Raw genomic sequence first — 18616 nt, forward strand, 5'->3', positions numbered from 1 at the left:
AATAAAGTTATGCACATTTTTATTATGAAGAAGTGACTATATCTCTGTTTTGCATAATGCATTACCTTTTTATTCTTTCAATTTAAAATGTACATTATTTCAAAAATTGATTTAAAAGTCTGTTTGAAAGTTATGATTATAGCTTCAGTACAAAGACATTTTTATCTTACTGTGTATTCTTTTCTTAAATCTGTTTTGTTCCTTTTCATCTAAAGTCTTTTCTGTACCTGGCCTGGTATATGACCATGTCAATCCTTGGTCATTACAACAACTTTTTCTTTGCTGCACACCTCCTTGACATAGCAATGGGATTTAAAACATTACGAACGATTCTATCGTCAGTGACCCACAATGGAAAACAGGTAATAGCTCTTTATTCTGTCATTAACTTTGTGAAAAATTACATGCCACCCTTTAAAAATAAGGTTTATAAAGAGGAACAGTTATATAACTATGCCAACCATGAAAGAAATCAGAGAACAATTGTTTATTTAAAAATTTGGAGGAAATGTAATAAACTCTGAATTCTACCTGTAACTCTACTTTTGCCTCATTTCCATAAGGTTCCCAATGCATTTGAGCTAAAATTAAAATTTAAGTATACTCAGATTTACATTTACTTGTTTTCAATCAGGATTACTCCCAAATTGGCATGATTTCAATTGCATGATTGTAATACAATTGTCTATATATTTTGCTCATGTAAAAGACTACAGTAAGCCCTACCCAAATTCAGTTGGAATCACTCCCATGTAGCATAAGATTATTGCTTTTCTTTACATAATTTGTAAATTGTTTAATATAAAATGGAAATCAAATGAACATTGATCTTCTTATGATTTTTAGAAAATAGTTTATAATCAAGGAACTCCAAAATATTCATTAATTCATTACTTCTTCTTTAGCTTGTACTAACTGTGGGATTACTAGCAGTGGTAGTTTACCTATACACAGTAGTTGCTTTCAATTTCTTCCGAAAATTCTACAATAAGAGTGAAGATGGAGATATGCCAGATATGAAATGTGATGACATGCTAACGGTAAACTTTACTTTTTTCTTCTAATTTGTTAACATGATTCTAAATGGGTAAATTTTTAAGAGTGGAAACAGTTTACAAAACACAAAGGGATACATCAGCAACCCATGCAATCTTTCAGAATTCTCTTCATAAATTTTCACTAAATTCAACAAATGCTTCATCATAAGAACAGGTATAATACCATATTCCACTTAGAGAGTGTAAGTCACCCACAGTAACTCCACTACTTTCCATGCCTATGGCAGAAATGGACTCCATTCAAAAATTAAAAGACTAACTGAACTATGACAAGAATTGAGTTCCCTCCCTCCTCCTTCCTTCCAAATAAACTAGTAAATATTTACAAAAATAGAAGGGTCTGCAAAATGTACTTCTTAAACTATGAGCATTTTTTTTCATGTTGCTTATAGTGCTATATGTTTCACATGTATGTGGGAGTACGTGCTGGTGGTGGAATTGGTGATGAAATTGAAGATCCTGCAGGCGATGAATATGAAATATATCGAATCATCTTTGATATTACATTTTTCTTTTTTGTAATTGTTATTCTACTAGCTATCATACAAGGTATGCTTCAATTATTTTTATCAGTTTAAATGTTTTTTAATAATTACTAAAATCATCCTTTCCTAACTAATAACCTACATCTATTTTTTCTCACAATGTGAAATGTATGGCGAAATATGTAAACTTCTTATACCTAATATATTTGCTTATATTCTTCAGTCTTTGAAACACAATAATTTCAGGTGAAAGACTAAAGGCAAATTCCTTTAGGTTAATGCAGCAGAATGAATTCTGGAGTTATTTCCTTCTTTCTTGGTGGGAAAACAATTTTGGAATCCTTTACTCAATCCCTTATGAAGCAGATATTTTTTTCAGGCACTGAATAGAAATATAAAATGGAAGGAATACATTCTAAGTCAAATTTCTTAAAATGAGGAAGACTGGTACTTTTCTCTTGTGGAGGAAACATAATAAAGATTCTGAACACTTCAGTTTTAAATCTACCTGAGGATATTATATCAACCATATGCAAAAGATTAAGAGCAAACAGATATATTTTCTATATTTTTCTCTTCCTTTGCCCAGGAAATGTAAATTTCCCCTTCTGCATGCAAATTATTAGAAAAGCAAAGGTTTACTTGAAAATAAAATTGCCTTTAATTTTGTTACCTTCTACATTATTCAAGCTGGATTTTGAGCCACACCACTTGTAGATTTTATCGTATGGAGTATCTTTTAGCAACTGCAGTGTTTATTTTCTGTGTAAAAATTCTTGTTGAGTGGAAGGAAGAGGTGACATTGAAAACAGGTACACAAACATATGCACACAGATATACATAAGCACACACACCTGCATAGAGGCACTCTTTCTCTAATTATTAATTGTTTCAAGACAACTTTGATTTAAATGACAAATAACACCATTTAATCTGTGGGGAGTCTTTTTTTTTTTTTTTTTACAAATAAAACAGGTAATGTCTATTTTGAAATTAGTACTAGGTTTCAGGCTGGAGATTTTTGTTGTTTCATTTATTAGATTAGATGCCCCAAGGGTTTTTTCCCCTCTTTGCAGTTTGGTAAGGTAGTTAGTTAAGCGCCATTATAAATAAAGTAGCAAAGGCATGCCTTCATTTCCCACTCACACCCCCCCAACACACAGACCCACATTTTGGAAGACTTGATCATAATGTAAGAATGATTCCCATTGGGCCATTCTAGCAATTTGGGGGAATACTGCCAGACTGGTCGACAGAACGTTTGCAATTCCTCAGCTATTGAAACAGGACAGAATTTTGTTTTGTACTTTGAGTGTCATGAAAGTGCCACCAAATCTGTCAAGAAGTGCACTTTTCCTCATCTGTATTCAAATTTATACCCAACCTTTTCAAGGTCTACAGAAAATCCACTCATTTATTATAGGTGACAAGTGGCCTCTTAAAACGGGGAAAATTGTGTATGCATAATACTACATCAAAATACACATGACAGTTTGGAACTGCTTTCAAAACTCAGGGTATATCACAAAAATTTTGTTGCTATAAAGAAGTTCAGTAAAGCTATAAATACTGTTCCTAATAGTTTGCAGCATACTATCTGGCTATAGTATTTGAAAATCTCTACCAAATATTTTCAAAAGTACATGGCACTTTGTGGTGAAGCATGAATCTTCATATTTAGCATTAATTTGTTGATTTGGCAGTTTTTGTCCTAGTTCCTCAAAAGTTTAAATTATAACCTTATTGCCAGGCTTGATTATTGATGCATTTGGAGAATTAAGAGATCAGCAAGAACAAGTTAAAGAAGACATGGAGGTAATAATTTTCTGTATTCCCTTTTGATCCATAAATATTTTTGCAAAATACCACCTACTCTATGCAGTGGCCAGAAAATAGTTTCTTCTTTAATGAAGAATAGAATTGAGATGCTGAAGCTACAGAATAGTTGGAGCTGCTTCACTCCTGTGCGTGGAACTAGATTTGATTTGATCATTCGCTATAAAATCATTATTGACTCACCTAGATAGATTTTCTCCATATTGATTAGTACTTAAATTGGTCTTTTAGGTTTTCCAGTGGTACACCATTGCCACTATAACCAAATCCATTTACCTTGCTGCTGGTCATCCTCTTCTTTTTGCTTCCATCTTTCTCAGCTTTTTCTAAAGAGTTAGGTCTTCACATAATGTACCTGAAGTAGGAAAATTTGAGCCTAGACGTTTGTGCCTCAAATGAGAACTCATGAGTTGATTTGTTCAATGATCTATTGGTTTGTTTTCTTGGCTGTCCACAGTATTCTCAGGAGTCTTCTCCAACACCAAAATTCAAAAGTGTATATACTCTTCCTGTACGGCTTCTTCAAACTTTGAAGCCAGTAAGATAGCCCTCTATTTAAAAATAGGAAATATTATTATTAAATAATATTTAAATGTGTGTGTTTATCTATGAAGCACCATCATTGTCATTGTCAATACAATAGGCAAGCAGATGGTCTTTCTAGAGTGAGGTGGTGGAAGTTATTCTTTTAAACTCAAACTTAGGCTGAAAGAAACAAAAAGAGATTGGAGAAGGTGGGAGAACCTCTTTCTCTTTTGCATTACTCATACTATCCAACTAGCCAATGACTTTAAAATTCTTTCTTTTGCTCTCTAAATTGGTCATTGCCCAGAAAGTCTCTATCAGTGAGACTTTGCTGTTTAAATACCTGCTGCTTGAAAACTATATTCCAGAGCACCTCTCCCAAGCTCTGCCTATAGCAGCTGGGATGTGGGGATTGCAAAGGGGAGGGGACCATCAGAAAGATCTAGATGGCAGCTTTGATCATAGTCATGGCTGCAATCTTGATTTTTTTTTTTTTTAAATCCCGCATGTGCCTTATTAAGGATGTGATTTCTCCCTGCTGCTGCACTGACTCAGGAAAGAAAATTCATAGGGTGGCAGTATGGCAAAATAGTGCAGTATACTTTATTTTAAGTATACTTAAAATAAAGCCATTTTATATATTTTATATATTTATACTGCCCATCTCCCTTAAAGAGGGTCTCTGGATAAGCACATTTTGTTCTTTGTTTGAAATAACTAAAATGCAGGCACAGAATAGTCAAAATGTCAGCCTCAAGTTTAAATTATTCTTGAAGAATATGAAACGCTTACAAATCTGTGCATGTACATACACACATAGAATGAAATTGAAGCAAATATGTTAACAATATATATCTTTCTAAATTCTTTTTAGACTAAATGTTTTATCTGTGGAATAGGTAATGATTATTTTGATACAGTGCCACATGGCTTTGAAACACACACTCTACAGGAGCACAACTTGGCTAATTATTTGTAAGTACATAAATTTTTCTATGCAAACAAATCAATATTAATGTTCTGTGACCTTTTTAAGGAAATGAAGCAAGTCAATAGTTTGAACTATAGACTTTCAGCAACTTATAATTTTGCGAATAACATGTGGTAATTTGTTTGTAAATATAAAGAATATATTAGACATGATGGTTGTATAGTTGGCAACATGTAAATTGTGTGTGCCTGTATGTTTTTGATAAAACATTTATGTCTGAAATTATATTGTAAATTTGGTGACTGGATTTGGAAATCCAGAAAATTTCTCCAACGCAAATACTGTGTCATGGCTCCAAGAGATGAAACCCTTCAAAACAACTTCAAGGTATTGTTTACCTTAAAGCATCTTTTATTCGGGAAACAAAATATCGACACTACATAGTTGAACCCAAAACTAAATTCCCATCACCTGGATACAAAGTAACAAAGTACAATTCCCACCCCCAATAAACAGTCATAAAGCACATTCCCCAATTAGCTTGAAGCTCTCCAGCCCGCCAAAACGTTATCAGCTCAGAACCCAGTTTGTCCTTGGATTCCCACGGCAGAGTTATTATTATTATGACTAACTGAATTCTCATCCCAATCCCCCCTCCCATCACTAAATAATTCTGAAAGCATAGAGAAAATGGCTGCATTTTCATCTGTTGTCAAAGCAAGAACATCCGATGTTAGCACTGTTGACATCCGCCCCCCCCTTACAAAAAAGAACAAATCCTGTAATGCAAACAAAATCACACATTAGGAGTTGCTTCTTGGTTTGTTAGGGTGTTTCTTATAGAACTTATTAATGAGTCTGTCAGCTTTTACATCACTACATTTTACCCAGGTGGCTTCAGACAACAGATCCCTTTCCATTGCACTAAGTACTGTAGCTTCCCTTTAAAAAGTCTAGAATCAAGAATACGCCTCACTTCATAGTGAGTCTGTCCTGCTACTATGAGAGGTCCAGGGCCTTCTTAGGGGGAGATCGTAAGGTGGAGTCCCGAAAAGGTTTCAGCAGGCTACAATGGAACACAGGGTGGACTTTCCCTAAGAGTCTGAAAAGCTTTAATTCTACCATGACCGGGTTAATGATCCTTATGATGGGGAAGGGTCCTAAGTATTTCAGTCCTAACTTCTTACTAGGTAACTTAAGTCATAAATATTTGGTGGACAAATAAACTTTTCCCCCAACTTGGAATGACCTTTGAGGAGCTCTCTTTTTATCTGCTTGCTTTTTATATGCTCCAGAAGCCTTTTTGAAAGCAATTTTCATGGTTCTCCAGACTTCTTCCCACCCCCTCACCCACTGATCAAGAGTTTGGGAAATATAGGGCCCCTGAGATATTTGGGTATTAGGCTGAACTCTTTTCCTGTGGCCACTAATAGGTGTGAAACCGGTGCTGCTGTGAACAGAGTTATTGTAAGCCACCTCTGCAAAAGGGAGGAGGTCAGTCCAGTTTGTCTGCTGATAATCCACATAGCATCTGAGATACTGCTCCATCATTGAGTTCACAGATTCAGCCATCCCATTGGTAGATGAGTGAAAAGCTGATGACAGTCCTTGAGATGAGCTAATTAGCTTAAGAAACCCCTCCAAAACTTGGCTGCAAACTGCACCCCCCAGTTTGAGAGTATACGTTTTGGTGCGCCATGTAGTCTGTAGATGTGTTTTAAAAACACCTTGGTTAGTCGCTGGGCAGATGGGAGCCCTTTGCAGGCAATGAAGTGAACCTGCTTTGAAAACAGATCTATCACAGTGCAGATAACTGTATTTCCCCTACTTTCAGGTAGATCTACTATAAAATCCATAGCAATTTTTTCCCATGGTTGGGAAGGATCGGCTACTGGTTGTAATAGTCCAGGGGGTTTCCCTGGGATTCTTTTCATGGTGGCACATACAGCACAACTCCTGACATAGTTCTCTATGTCCCATTTCAATCCCTGCCACCAAAATTGTCAGCAGATTATTAGCAGTAGTGTTTTTAAATATTCAAAGTGCCCAGCCTGTTTTACATCATGGCCATGCAGGAGCATGCTAAGGCGGAGGGTTTCAGGCAAGTACAACTTCCCCTCTTTGTAAGCCAAACCATCCCTGCATGTTAGGGAGGTGTGATTGTCTTTGAAACATTGGTCGGTGAGGAGCTCCTGTTTTTTTTTTTTTTTTGCCCCAGGGTCGTCAGGGTTTGGGGCTCTCGAAGGTGGGATTCTGTGCTGCGTTAGTTGAAAAGCAGTTTGTGGAGTAGATATATTTGCTTCATTAACTTCTTCATGCTGGCTCTTGTATTAGGGCAGTCTGGATAAAGCATCAGCTAAAAAGTTTTTTTTCCCCAGTATGTACTTTAGGGTGAAATTAAATTAGTTAAAGTATTGCACCCATTGTACTTGTTTCGGGGACAATTTGCGGGGAGTTTCAGCACCTCTAGGTTTTTGTGATCAGTCCATATCTCGAAAGGCACCTTGCTCCCTTCTATATAGTGTCACCAGTTTAATAGAGCCCAATGAATCGCAAAGTCTTCCTTCTCCCACACAGCCCACCTCCTCTTGCAATCAGTGAAATTTTTTGAGGTGTAGGAGCAAGGTTGTAGGACCTCATCCTAGTTCTTTTGCAATAGCACAGCTCCGATGGCCACGTTGCTGGCATCGACTTGAATCACAAAGGGTTTTCCTGGACAAGGATGCTTTAAGACTGGCTTGACCGCAAATAGCCTTTTCAAATTCTCAAAAGCAGTTTGACAGTTCATAGTCCATGCTAGTGGCGCCCGGTCACAGCTTCCTTCCCACTTTGCCTGTTTTCAGTAAGTCCGTAAGGGATAAAGCAATTTCAGCAAAGGAGGGGATGAACTGGTGGTAAAAGTTGGTGAATCCTAGAAAGCTCTGAAACTGTTTGCAAGTCTTTGGGGGTTGCCATTTGATTACAGCTTTCACTTTAGCCAGTTCCATTTCAATGCCCTCACTGGAAATTCTGTACCTGAGATAATCTAGTCAGGTCTGGTGAAACTCACACTTTGATAGTTTAACTTAAAGTCTGGCATTTAGCAGTTTCTTTAGTACTTCTCTCACTAGTTTTACGTGGTCAGCCATATTCGTGTTACATATCAGGATATCATCAAGATACACCAAAACCCCTTTGTATAAATGGTCATGTAGTACCTGATTTATCAGTTGCATGAAGACAGCTGGAGCCCTCTGTAGTCCAAACGGCATGACTTTAAATTGGTAGCTCCTCATGGGACAGTTAAAAGCAGTCTTCTACTCATCTCCCTCTTTTATCCTCACTCGGTAATATGCCTCTGTCAGGTCCAATTTAGTGACGACACTACCCTTTGCCAGGTGGGTTAGTAAGTCCTTCAGGAGGGGGAGGGGGTATTTGTTTTCCATGCTCACAGCATTTAATTCTTTATAGTCTACGCAGAGATGAAGCGACCCATCTTTTTTTTCTTTAAATAACACTGGAGCTCCCACCTGAGATTTAGCCCGTTCAATAAATCCTCTCGCTAGATTTTTGTTCACATACTGCTGCATTTCCTCCATTTCAAGGGGGGACATGGCGTACATCCTTGGTCGTGGGAGTTTAGCTCCGGTAAAAGTTCAATAGAGCAATCATTAGGCCGGTAGGGAAGCAGAGTAGTACATTCTTTCTCACTAAACACCTCCGCTAGGTCCAGGTACTCGCTGGGGATGAATTTCTGGCAATTCAGAAATCACATGCTATAAATCCTATTACATTACATATATGTAAATCCTTAAAGAATGCCTGGAATTTAGGCATGCTTTACTTTATTTCTGGATTGTGTTATCATTAATTTGTTGGTAATGAATTATAATACTGTTGATTGTACTTTCTTGAGAATTCTATTTACCTGAAATTAGATCTTGTTTTAGCATCTCAGTTTGGAGAATTCTCTTCAGTCAGAACTTTATAATTAAGTTTGATGGGAAGAGGGGAGGAAACAGTCCATGGACATACAGCTTATTTATGATCCAACAAACTTTGATGATTGTCTGAACTAAACTCAGGCAACCAATTTATAAAATGTTCAAAATACTTACATATCCCAATTTTATAGGAAATAATCCATGTATTATTTTGTATGTTATCAATAATAATAATCATTGTTTTGTTCTTTATTTCAGATTTTTTCTGATGTATCTCATTAATAAAGATGAAACTGAACACACTGGTCAAGTAAGTTAACATCATATGGATCATGAACATTGTAATTATATTTCTTTGCTGTTAATGATTCAAGCAATGGCAGGACTCCATATACTTATATAGGGTTTCCTACCTGAGCAGGGGGTTGGACTAGAAGACCTCCAAGGTCCCTTCCAACTACTACTACTACTTATTATTATTACTATGGATCATCGCACAGTCAGACAGATGTTAAGACTGGATTTGGCATTTTGTCTATCTATCGAGTCCTTACCAAGGACCTTAGATAGGCAGATGTGGATGTTTGATGTTTACAGATATCGTCGCAGGATGGAAGCAGTTCCTAGTAAGGCCGCCTTTTGCAATTGACTAATGGTGAATTTGTCAATGCCAATGGTGTTCAAGTGGTGTTCCAGTTGTTTTGAGATTGCACCCAAGTACCTATTACTATTGGTACTACCCTTGCTTGCTTTTGCCACAATCTTTCTATTTCTATTTGTAGGTCTTTGTATTTTGTTAGCTTATCCAGTTCTTTTTCATCTATTCTGCTGTCTCCAGGCACTGCCACGTCCACTATCCAGACTTTTTTGTCTTTTTTATCGACAATTGTTAAGTCCGGGGTATTATGTTGCAGGTGCTTGTCTGTTTGAATTCTGAAGTCCCAGAGCAGTTTAATTTTATCATTTTCTATGACTTTCTCTATTTTATGATCCTACCAGTTCTTGCTTACAGGTAAATGATATTTCTTACAGATCTTCCAATGCACCATTGTTGCTACTTTGTCATGCCACTGCTTGTAGTTTGTCTGTGCGATCTTCTTGCAGCAGCTTACCAGGTGGTCTACTGTTTCTTCAGCGTCTTTGCATAGGCGGCACTTACTGTCTCTGTTGCTGTCTTCTCAATTTTGACTTTATATCCATTTGTCCTTAAGGCTTGGTCTTGTGCAGCCAGAATTAGTCCCTCGGTCTCTTTCTTCAATTTTCCTGCTCTTAGCCATTGCCAGGTCTTGTTGTTATCTGCTTTCCCAGCTATTTTTTTTAATGTACTGGCCATGTAGTGCTTTGTCTTCCCATGCCTCTATTCTGTTCTTCATTTGGTCTTTCTTGTAGGCCAATTTGGTCTCTCCAGTAGTCAGTAAGCCTTCCTGATATACTAATTTCAGTGCATCTTCATCACTGTCCTTCAGATATTCTTCCAAAGCCATTTCTTCTTCTTCAACCATCTGATGTACTTGCAGCATTCCACGCCCACCTATTTGCCTTGGTAGATAAAGTCTGTCAATGTCACTGCATGGATGAAGGGCATGATTCATTGCCATTATTTTTCTGGTCTTCCTATCCATTGCTTTTAGTTCTGCTTGAGTCCAGTCCACTATTCCAGCTGTGTATCTAATGACTGGAATTGCCCAGGTGTTGATTGCTTTTATGGTATTTCCTCCATTGAGTTTGGACTTTAAGATCTTCACTCTCTTGATGTATTCACCTCTAATCTTTTTCTTGAATTCAGTGTGCTTGATGTTGTCAGCTTGAAGGATATCCAAGTTTTTGTAATAATCGTCCTCATCCAGATTCTTAATGTTATTTTTGTGGGGCATCTTGATTCCTTCAGTTTTCACTATTTTTCCTTGTTTGATACTAAGTGTGGCACATTTGTCCAAGCCAAACTCCACTGCAATATCTTGGCTATATATACAGACAGCGTTGAGCAGCGATTCTATTTCAGATGATGTTTTTCCATACAGCTTCAGATCATCCATGTAAAGGAGGTGGGATAGTCTGGCAGATGTTTTTGATGTTTGATAGCCATGTCCTGAGTTATTCAGTATTGTTGACAGAGGAAACAGTGCAATAACAAATAGTAATAGTGATAATGAATCTCCTTGAAATATTCCTCTCTTGATATTAACCTCTCCCAGTCTCTCACCATTGATCAGCAACTGTGTCTTCCATTGAGCCATCAATCTTTGCACAAATTTTCTGATGTTTCTACTGACTCCTGTTATTTCTAGGCACTTGATTAGCCAGTCATATGGCAGAGAGTCAAATGGCTTTTGTAGTCAATCCATACCACATTCAGTCTTCCTTTTCTTGCAGTTTTCCAAGATCATTTTATCTATTAGGAGTTGATTTTTTTGTTCTTCTGCTATTGGGGTGGTTTCCTTTCTGCTCAGGTGGAAAGAGATTGTTTTCAACTAGATGCTGTTGTACTGCATCAGCTCCCACACTAGTTAACAATTTGAAAGTTGTTGGTAAACAGGTAATTGGCCTGTAGTTGCCTGGTGTTGCCCCTTTTGCTGGATTTTTCATTATTAGGTAAGTTTTCCCAGTTGTTAGCCACTTCTCCTCCTTGTAGTGTTGTTGTTGTTAATTGCGAAGTCGTGTCCGACCCATCGCGACCCAATGGACAATGTTCCTCCAGGTCTTCCTGTCCTCTACCATCTTCTGGAGTCCATTTAAGTTCACACCTACTGCTTCAGTGACTCCATCCAGCCATCTCATTCTCTGTCGTCCTGTTCTTCTATTGCCCTCAATCTTTCCCAGCATTAGGCCCTTCTCCAGTGAGTCCTTCCTTCTCATTAGGTGGCCAAAATATTTGAGTTTCAACTTCAGGATTTGGCCTCCTAAAGAGCAGTCGGGGTTGATCTCTTCTAGGACTGACCGGTTTGAACGCCTTGCAGTCCAAGGGACTTGCAGGAGTCTTCTCCAGCACCATAGTTCAAAGGCCTCAATTCTTTGGCGCTCAGCCTTTCTTATGGTCCAACTTTCACAGCCATACATTGCAACTGGGAAAACCATGGCTTGGACTATACGCACTTTTGTTGGCAGGGTGATGTCTCTGCTTTTTAGTATGCTGTCTAGATTTGCCATAGCTTTCCTCCCCAGGAGCAAGCGTCTTTTAATTTCTTGGCTGCAGTCCCCATCTGAGGTGATCTTGGAGCCCAGAAAAATAAAATCTGTCACTACATGAGTGGGTGTATAACAGTTAGATGTTTCAACCAAAACCTATGCAGTTCATCTTCACCTGATGCTGACCAATTTTTGATTTTCCTTGCTCTTTTTTCTACCATTTTTGTTGTTAGTACTAGTTCTTTCATTTCAACTTCTGTTTTATTTGCATCCACCTCTTTTAACCGAGCCGCATCCTTCTTGTATTTCTTTGGGTTATCCCATATCTGCTTCCAGAACTGCACTGTTTCTTCCTTGTCAGGTACTGACTGATTCATTGCAGTTTCTCCATTGATGGATTGGTAGAAACATTTCTGATTGGATTGAAATTGGAGGTTCTGCCTATAATTTGGAATTTGAGCTTCGTATCTACTGATTTTCTTGGCTATAGTTGTTATTTGTTGCTTTATTATTTCCAGTGCTTCCTTGATCTTCCTTGTTTCTAAGTGGTATTTTTTGATTAGGTATTCTTTGGTCTTCTTATTCTTCAGCTTCTTTTCTTTCATCTGTTCTAGCTTGCTTGCATATGATCTTAACTTGTGGATCTTATTTTCTAGTCTAACCTTCCATTTTTGTGGTGCACTGTTTGTTTGTTTTTCTTCTTCGTTGATTTTGCATCCCAGGTATTCAGTTATAACTGCAGCTATGCTGTACATTAGTTGGTTTGTTTCTTGTAGTGAATTGGTGCTTATACTTAATATTGCAGTATTTGCATCTTTTAATGCTTATGCTAGCTGTTTCTTTGGAACAAGCTTCAATGCAGGCAGCCTTATTCTGTTATTTTTGTGCTATTCTAGATGCTCAGTTATTCTTTGTTTCAATTCTTTTATTTTTTTAGTTAGAGGGTTTTGTTCTTCCTGAGGAAGAGATGCCTGGTTTCCAAATGAGAACAGTTGTATATCTCTGCTGGATTCCTTCACTCCCAACTCCCCCTGGTTTGCCTCTACATTCTGAATTATTTCTGGCAAGTAATGGTTTCTTGGTTTCTTTGCCCTGGGTAAAACTTTGCAGTTTGTCCAATTCTGTTTCTGTGAACATTTTATTTTGTATTATAAATCAGCGTTGATCTGCTAGTCTCTGTTCTGTTATTTCTGATTCTGGGTGTTCTTTCCAGAACTGGTGCATTCATTTTAGATATCCTCTTCTTGTTGGACTTGATCTGTAATAACAGATCATTATTTTTTTGTTTTCAATCACTGTGTATTTGCAACGGGTAAACACCTTTTCTTCCAGTAGTTCTGCAGCTGCTGGCCCTGGTTGCTCAGCCAACAGTCCTGAGTCCTGTAGCCCATTTTTCACCAGATATCCAGGAACTCCAACATCTAGTGCGGACCTTGTTAACCCATTCTTGTTAACCCATCCTTGTTAACCCGGGCGACATCCTTATTGTTAACCCGGGTGACATACTGCTATTACTACTACTACTACTACTTGTTATTGTTATTGTTATTATTTTATTATTATCCATACTGCAATGCTCATCTGAGCCTTGCTGAATTAGCTGGATGCTTGAAATGTGCATTTTGACTAATCTTTCTTAATATTCAAGATCACAATACCTCAAACAATATATCATGATCACATGAAGTGTTAGTACCACTTTATAATGCCTTGTAAGACCATCCAGTTTTCGTTGCCACAGTATAAAAAAGATGTTGGGACTCTAGAAAGAGTGCAAAGAAGAACAACAAAGATGATTAGGGGACTGGAGGCTAAGACATATGAAGAACAGTTGCAGGAATTGGGTATACCTAGTTTAATGAAAAGAAGGACTTGTGTGTGACATGATAGCAATGTTGCAATATCTAAGGGGCTACCACAAAGAAGAGAGGTCAGTGTATTCTCCAAAGTACCTGAACACAGGACAAGACGCAATGGATAGAAATTAATCAAGAGGAGAACTAACCTAGAACTAAGGACAAATTTCCTGAGAGTTAGAACAATTAATCAGTGGAATGACTTGCCTCCAGAAGTTGTGGGTGCTCCAACACTGGAGGTTTTTGAGAAGATATTGGACAACCATTTGTCTCAAGTGCTTGACCAGGGGATAGGATTAGAAGACCTCCAAGGTCCCTTCCAACTCTTGTTATTCTTTTCTTTTGTTATATATGCAAGGTGTACCTACAATTGTTTCTTTTAAAAAGGTTTTGGGGACAGTGGCTGGAGGATATAATGTTGGGCTGGACTGTGGTCTTTGGCCTTTGGTTTCTATTTCTAGGCACTGCTCAAAGGAAACCTCTGTGGCCTTTTCTAAAATGCTACCTAAGGCAAAATGCTCTCCCAAGTGCAGCCTTTGGGCCTGAGAAGTGTAGATTCTCTATTCTTGCCTAGACTAGATTTGGCCCTTTTAATGGATGGCCAAGATAAGGCATGAACGATACTGTTTGAGGCTATCAGTTGAAATGGGTGTGGTTGATGGGTGTGACATGTTGGGAGATTCTCTGCTGGAAGTTGAGGTAAGGTTTACAAGTTAGATTACAGGATTGATTGGGTAGTATATCAAGAATTCATGCCGAGAACTGGATATTCTTATCATGCTAGGGTTCCTCACATGTCTCCATCATGTTCCTTTATACACTTATACATATTCTACAGGTGTTTCTTTGAATGTGTTCCTATTAAATTATGCAACCCACGTAATTCCTTTTTTGAAAAATTAAAATTTAAAAAAGCAGACAAATAAATGAAAAATAACTAGGGATGCACCAAATGTTCCCTAAGCCTTGTACTTTTGGAGTCTCCATAGGAATATACTTTTTTTCCTCCAGATTTCTTCATAATTTCTTTTGCTTCAACACTTTCACTTGTTTGATTGTACATCTTTATTCTAACCTATTGTTTTACCCTACCACCAGCTAATTATACTTTGAATTTTATTATGGAATAATTCTACATATCCAATTCCCAACATTAATGAGAAAAACAGGGCAGATTGAAGACAGCCTTTTCCTGGCCAGTTATACCAGGGGTAGTCAACCTTGGCTCTTTTATGATTCATGGACTTCAACTTCCAGAATTCCTGAGCCAGCATAGCTGGCTCAGGAATTCTGGGAGTTGAAGTCCACAAGTCATAAAAGAGCTAAGGTTCACTACCCCTGAGTTATACTGACAGAAAAATCAAGGAGGCTAAAGTTGAACACTGTTTTATCTAATTTCTCTCTTTTTTTAAAAAATACAGATGGTGTTCTTCTTGAGATTGCCGGATTTTTTTTTTTTTTTTTTTTTGCAAAATAGTTTCTGGTTTCAGATTCACTTTAATTGAAAGAAAAATCTTGAATGATATCCTCAGTGGGAACAGGAAAGGGGTCTATTTGCAACTGAAACATAAAGCCATTTCTTATGTACAGTAGTTTGGAATATAAGCAAAGCTTCTCTGATCATTTCAGAATGTTTTACTGTAAGGGTTGAATAATTCCAGATGGCATGAAAGATGTTGTAAAATTGTCTTCTGTGTTTTTCAGGAGTCCTATGTGTGGAAAATGTATCAAGAACGATGCTGGGAATTTTTTCCTGCCGGTGACTGTTTTCGAAAGCAGTATGAAGATCAGCTTAATTAATTATAATTGAGGACCATCCCTTGAGATTCCATCAACACCTTTCCCAATTCCCTTTGAAGCATTCATCAGATTTTCCAGACCCGTTAAACAGGGTGCTGTTTGGCGCACCAAAACCTTTTTTTTAATGACTCCTCTGTTCTTTTTCTTCTGATTTTGCTTTGAGAACAATGAGAACTTAACTCTAGCAAGAGAAGAAAAAAAATCCCACACAACAAATCCCCATATGTCACATGAATACATTTACACAAAAAAGAGACTTGTGACAGATTTTTTTTTCCTTCTGAGACTGCCTGATGACTTCCTTAAATAGGAGAACATATGTGGAATAATGTGATAGTCACATTTCTTCAGTCATTTATTTCATCATCCTGGAAGGAATTCTGTGGTTTGCAGAGGGCTTTAAAGGATTCTGGGGGACACTAAGTTGTGGGGAAATAGTGCCTTACTATATGTAGGTTGAGCTATGCAGAAGATGAGTGCAAGAAGACATCTTATATTTTCTTTATCTGTCCTCTTTTGCCTCCCAATTTAATATTTATTTTATTTTTTTTGGAGAGATTTGGGTGGGATTTGGTTGTGCAAACCTTTTTAATAAGATGATGGTGTGTCTCAGGTTAAAAAGTAGTAGTTGGGTTTTTTGTCATTAAGTTAAATTCACAAGAATCTTCCTCTTTCACTCTTTCACTTATTTTGGTAATGCTGTGATGCAGCACTGTAACTTTATGAAATCTTTGTATGAAAACAAAAACATTGCAGAAAAAAATGTTAAAAGGAATTATTTCATTGCATGTTTATTATGCAAGTTTAAACAACAGAAAGCAACCTTTTGAAGCAAGTTGATCAACATGAAAAAAAATCACAATAATATTCATAGTAATCAAGTGTTGTGGGCTTTGTCGTACATTTGGAATCAGTGTCATCAACCCACAAGTTATGTATGTATTATGAACTTGCCAGTAGTTTGGTTTCATTTTTATTTTCTGTTCCTTTTGTTGCTGTTCATTTGGCCATTTGTGATCATTAGTGGAATTAAAGCTTTTCTTAAGTTAGTTTTTAAAATCAAAGGTTAAAGCAATATCCATTCAGGGATTTCATTAGTTGCATCATGAAGCACCAAGAATGTGTAACACTCCATGTTGAGTCCTTTTTAATTGTAACACCAATCAAATAAAAAGAAAGATTTGGAATGGAAGTAGAGTGGTTTTCCTCTCCCTTGGCTTCGTTGTGAATCATTTCAAAATGAAGAGTTTGTGATTTTGTTTTTTTGGTGAATTGTACAAAAGGTTCTATACTGGTTGCTTTGGTTCCCTTGAATTTTCCTCCTTTTTATATTAATTGCAAATCATTTGCTTATCCACAGTTTATGGTACAAAAAGATTTATTAAGTAATTCTGTAGCTAAAATGAAGATAGCATCCCGCACTAATTTAATTTCTAAAGAAAACCCTTAAAACTGGAGAGTTCATGTATCATTGAATGGGACTCTAAATCACCAACCCTATACTGTAATAAATTTGCAAGTTTTGCAAGAAGCCACAAAATTATTCATCATAGGAAAACATGAAAAATATCCAGAACACTTGGTTACCATCTGGTAGTCAATAACCCAATTGGTTTGTGACTATTGTTTGAAATACTGAATATTGAATGTCTTTTAATTTCTCAGTGATATTTTATTGTGTGAAAATTCAGGCTTCTACTCCAGCTTACATGATCGTTATACAATACAAGCATAAAGAAATTAGCTGCAAGTTTACCACGTATTAGAGATATTTTGTACTAGGCCAAGTAAGCAAATTAGCCTCTACTTTGAAAGGTTACTGTTTATTCAGTTTTTGATGATCAGTAAATAAGGGGACACTAGAATATTTTTATTTAATAGTTTAAGATTACAATGTTAATATATATTTCATAAGGAAATAATTTCTGTAGCATTAGATAACCTAATAGTTGAAAAATAAAATGTAACATACTTTTTTGTTTTGCAAGACAAAATTAATCTATTTCTGGTACTTAACTTAAAAAAACATTTTTACAAGATACAAATAATTTTATCAACAATTTTCAGATCCTTATTTTAAATTTAACTTCTGCTACAGTATTCTGAGTAATTATATTCTTCAAAATTGTCTTGGTCTAATTGGGCTTATCAGGTAGTCTTCAATATTGGACAGTTTGTTTAAAATTTTATTTAGAGTCCTTATTGCATGTAAGAACTATTTTTTAGTTACCTTACACTATCATGACTTTTATAGCCGAATTTGCACCATCAGACCAAGTAATTGTGCAAGTTTCTTTACATTTCCCCTATAGCCCTGAAATTGCAGTGGAATGCAATAATAAGATAAATTGTGGAACTCAAATTATATCTGAGCATTTGTTTCTAACTCTTATCTTGTGCCCAATTTTCTCCATACTCTTAACAAAGTGCAATACTGAAATAATTGAAACATTTTTCTTATTGATCTTAGTTTTTAAGATTAACAGAGAAGTTTCTTCTGTATTTATTATTATATCTCATTTGTGTTGTTCTTAAATGTCTGCCATTATAATGAATTGCTGACCTCACCTATTAAATTACCACAACCAATAATATTTTTTTATGTAGGTATTTATTTAGCTCCCAGTTACCTGATACAATTCTGGCAACCTTCTAATTATGTTAATTTCTACAAGGATTTTAAAATTTTTGATTGTTTCTGATTTCAGGCTTCTGTTTTCTGTCATTTAGCATGCCTTGCACTCAAAGGCATCTATTTCACATCTAATAAAAATGAAATTAATTAGAACATTTAATGGGATTTAAGGTTTAATTAATTATTATTGAGTAAAATGCTATCAAGTTCTAAACTGAGAATGTTCCTGAAAGGATTGATTTGATCTTTAAACCTCTGAAAAGGGGTTCAATGGTTTGTGTATGCCTGATTAATTAAATTAATTAACAACTGAATAAAAGAAATGAATCTACTGTATAATTATGACTTCATTATAAACTAAACCGTTTCTATAATTTCTCTGTTTTCTACATTTTGTTTATGAAGAAATGTATGGGAGAACTATTTGAAAATAACCAAGGT

The 18616-nt window shown here is 36.5% G+C and overlaps 1 protein-coding gene across 13 annotated transcripts in view; it reads left to right on the forward strand.

Annotated features, from left to right (window-relative positions):
* RYR2 (ryanodine receptor 2) overlaps nucleotides 1-18335 on the forward strand; it is a 302536-nt gene extending 284201 nt beyond the window's left edge. For all 13 annotated transcript variants that reach the window (XM_039366919.1, XM_039366921.1, XM_039366922.1 and 10 more), the window contains 7 exons: nucleotides 216-362; nucleotides 906-1040; nucleotides 1451-1607; nucleotides 3294-3358; nucleotides 4779-4879; nucleotides 9017-9068; nucleotides 15445-18335. In XM_039366919.1, the coding sequence (XP_039222853.1) occupies nucleotides 216-362; nucleotides 906-1040; nucleotides 1451-1607; nucleotides 3294-3358; nucleotides 4779-4879; nucleotides 9017-9068; nucleotides 15445-15540 (753 nt within the window). In that variant the 3' untranslated portion in view covers nucleotides 15541-18335. The remainder of the gene's footprint in view (nucleotides 1-215; nucleotides 363-905; nucleotides 1041-1450; nucleotides 1608-3293; nucleotides 3359-4778; nucleotides 4880-9016; nucleotides 9069-15444) is intronic.
* The last annotated feature ends 281 nt before the right edge of the window (nucleotides 18336-18616 follow it).

This window comes from Crotalus tigris, unplaced genomic scaffold, assembly GCF_016545835.1.
Source record: "Crotalus tigris isolate CLP2741 ecotype Arizona unplaced genomic scaffold, ASM1654583v1 scf7180000020463.618913, whole genome shotgun sequence".
NCBI classification, from domain to species: domain Eukaryota; kingdom Metazoa; phylum Chordata; class Lepidosauria; order Squamata; family Viperidae; genus Crotalus; species Crotalus tigris.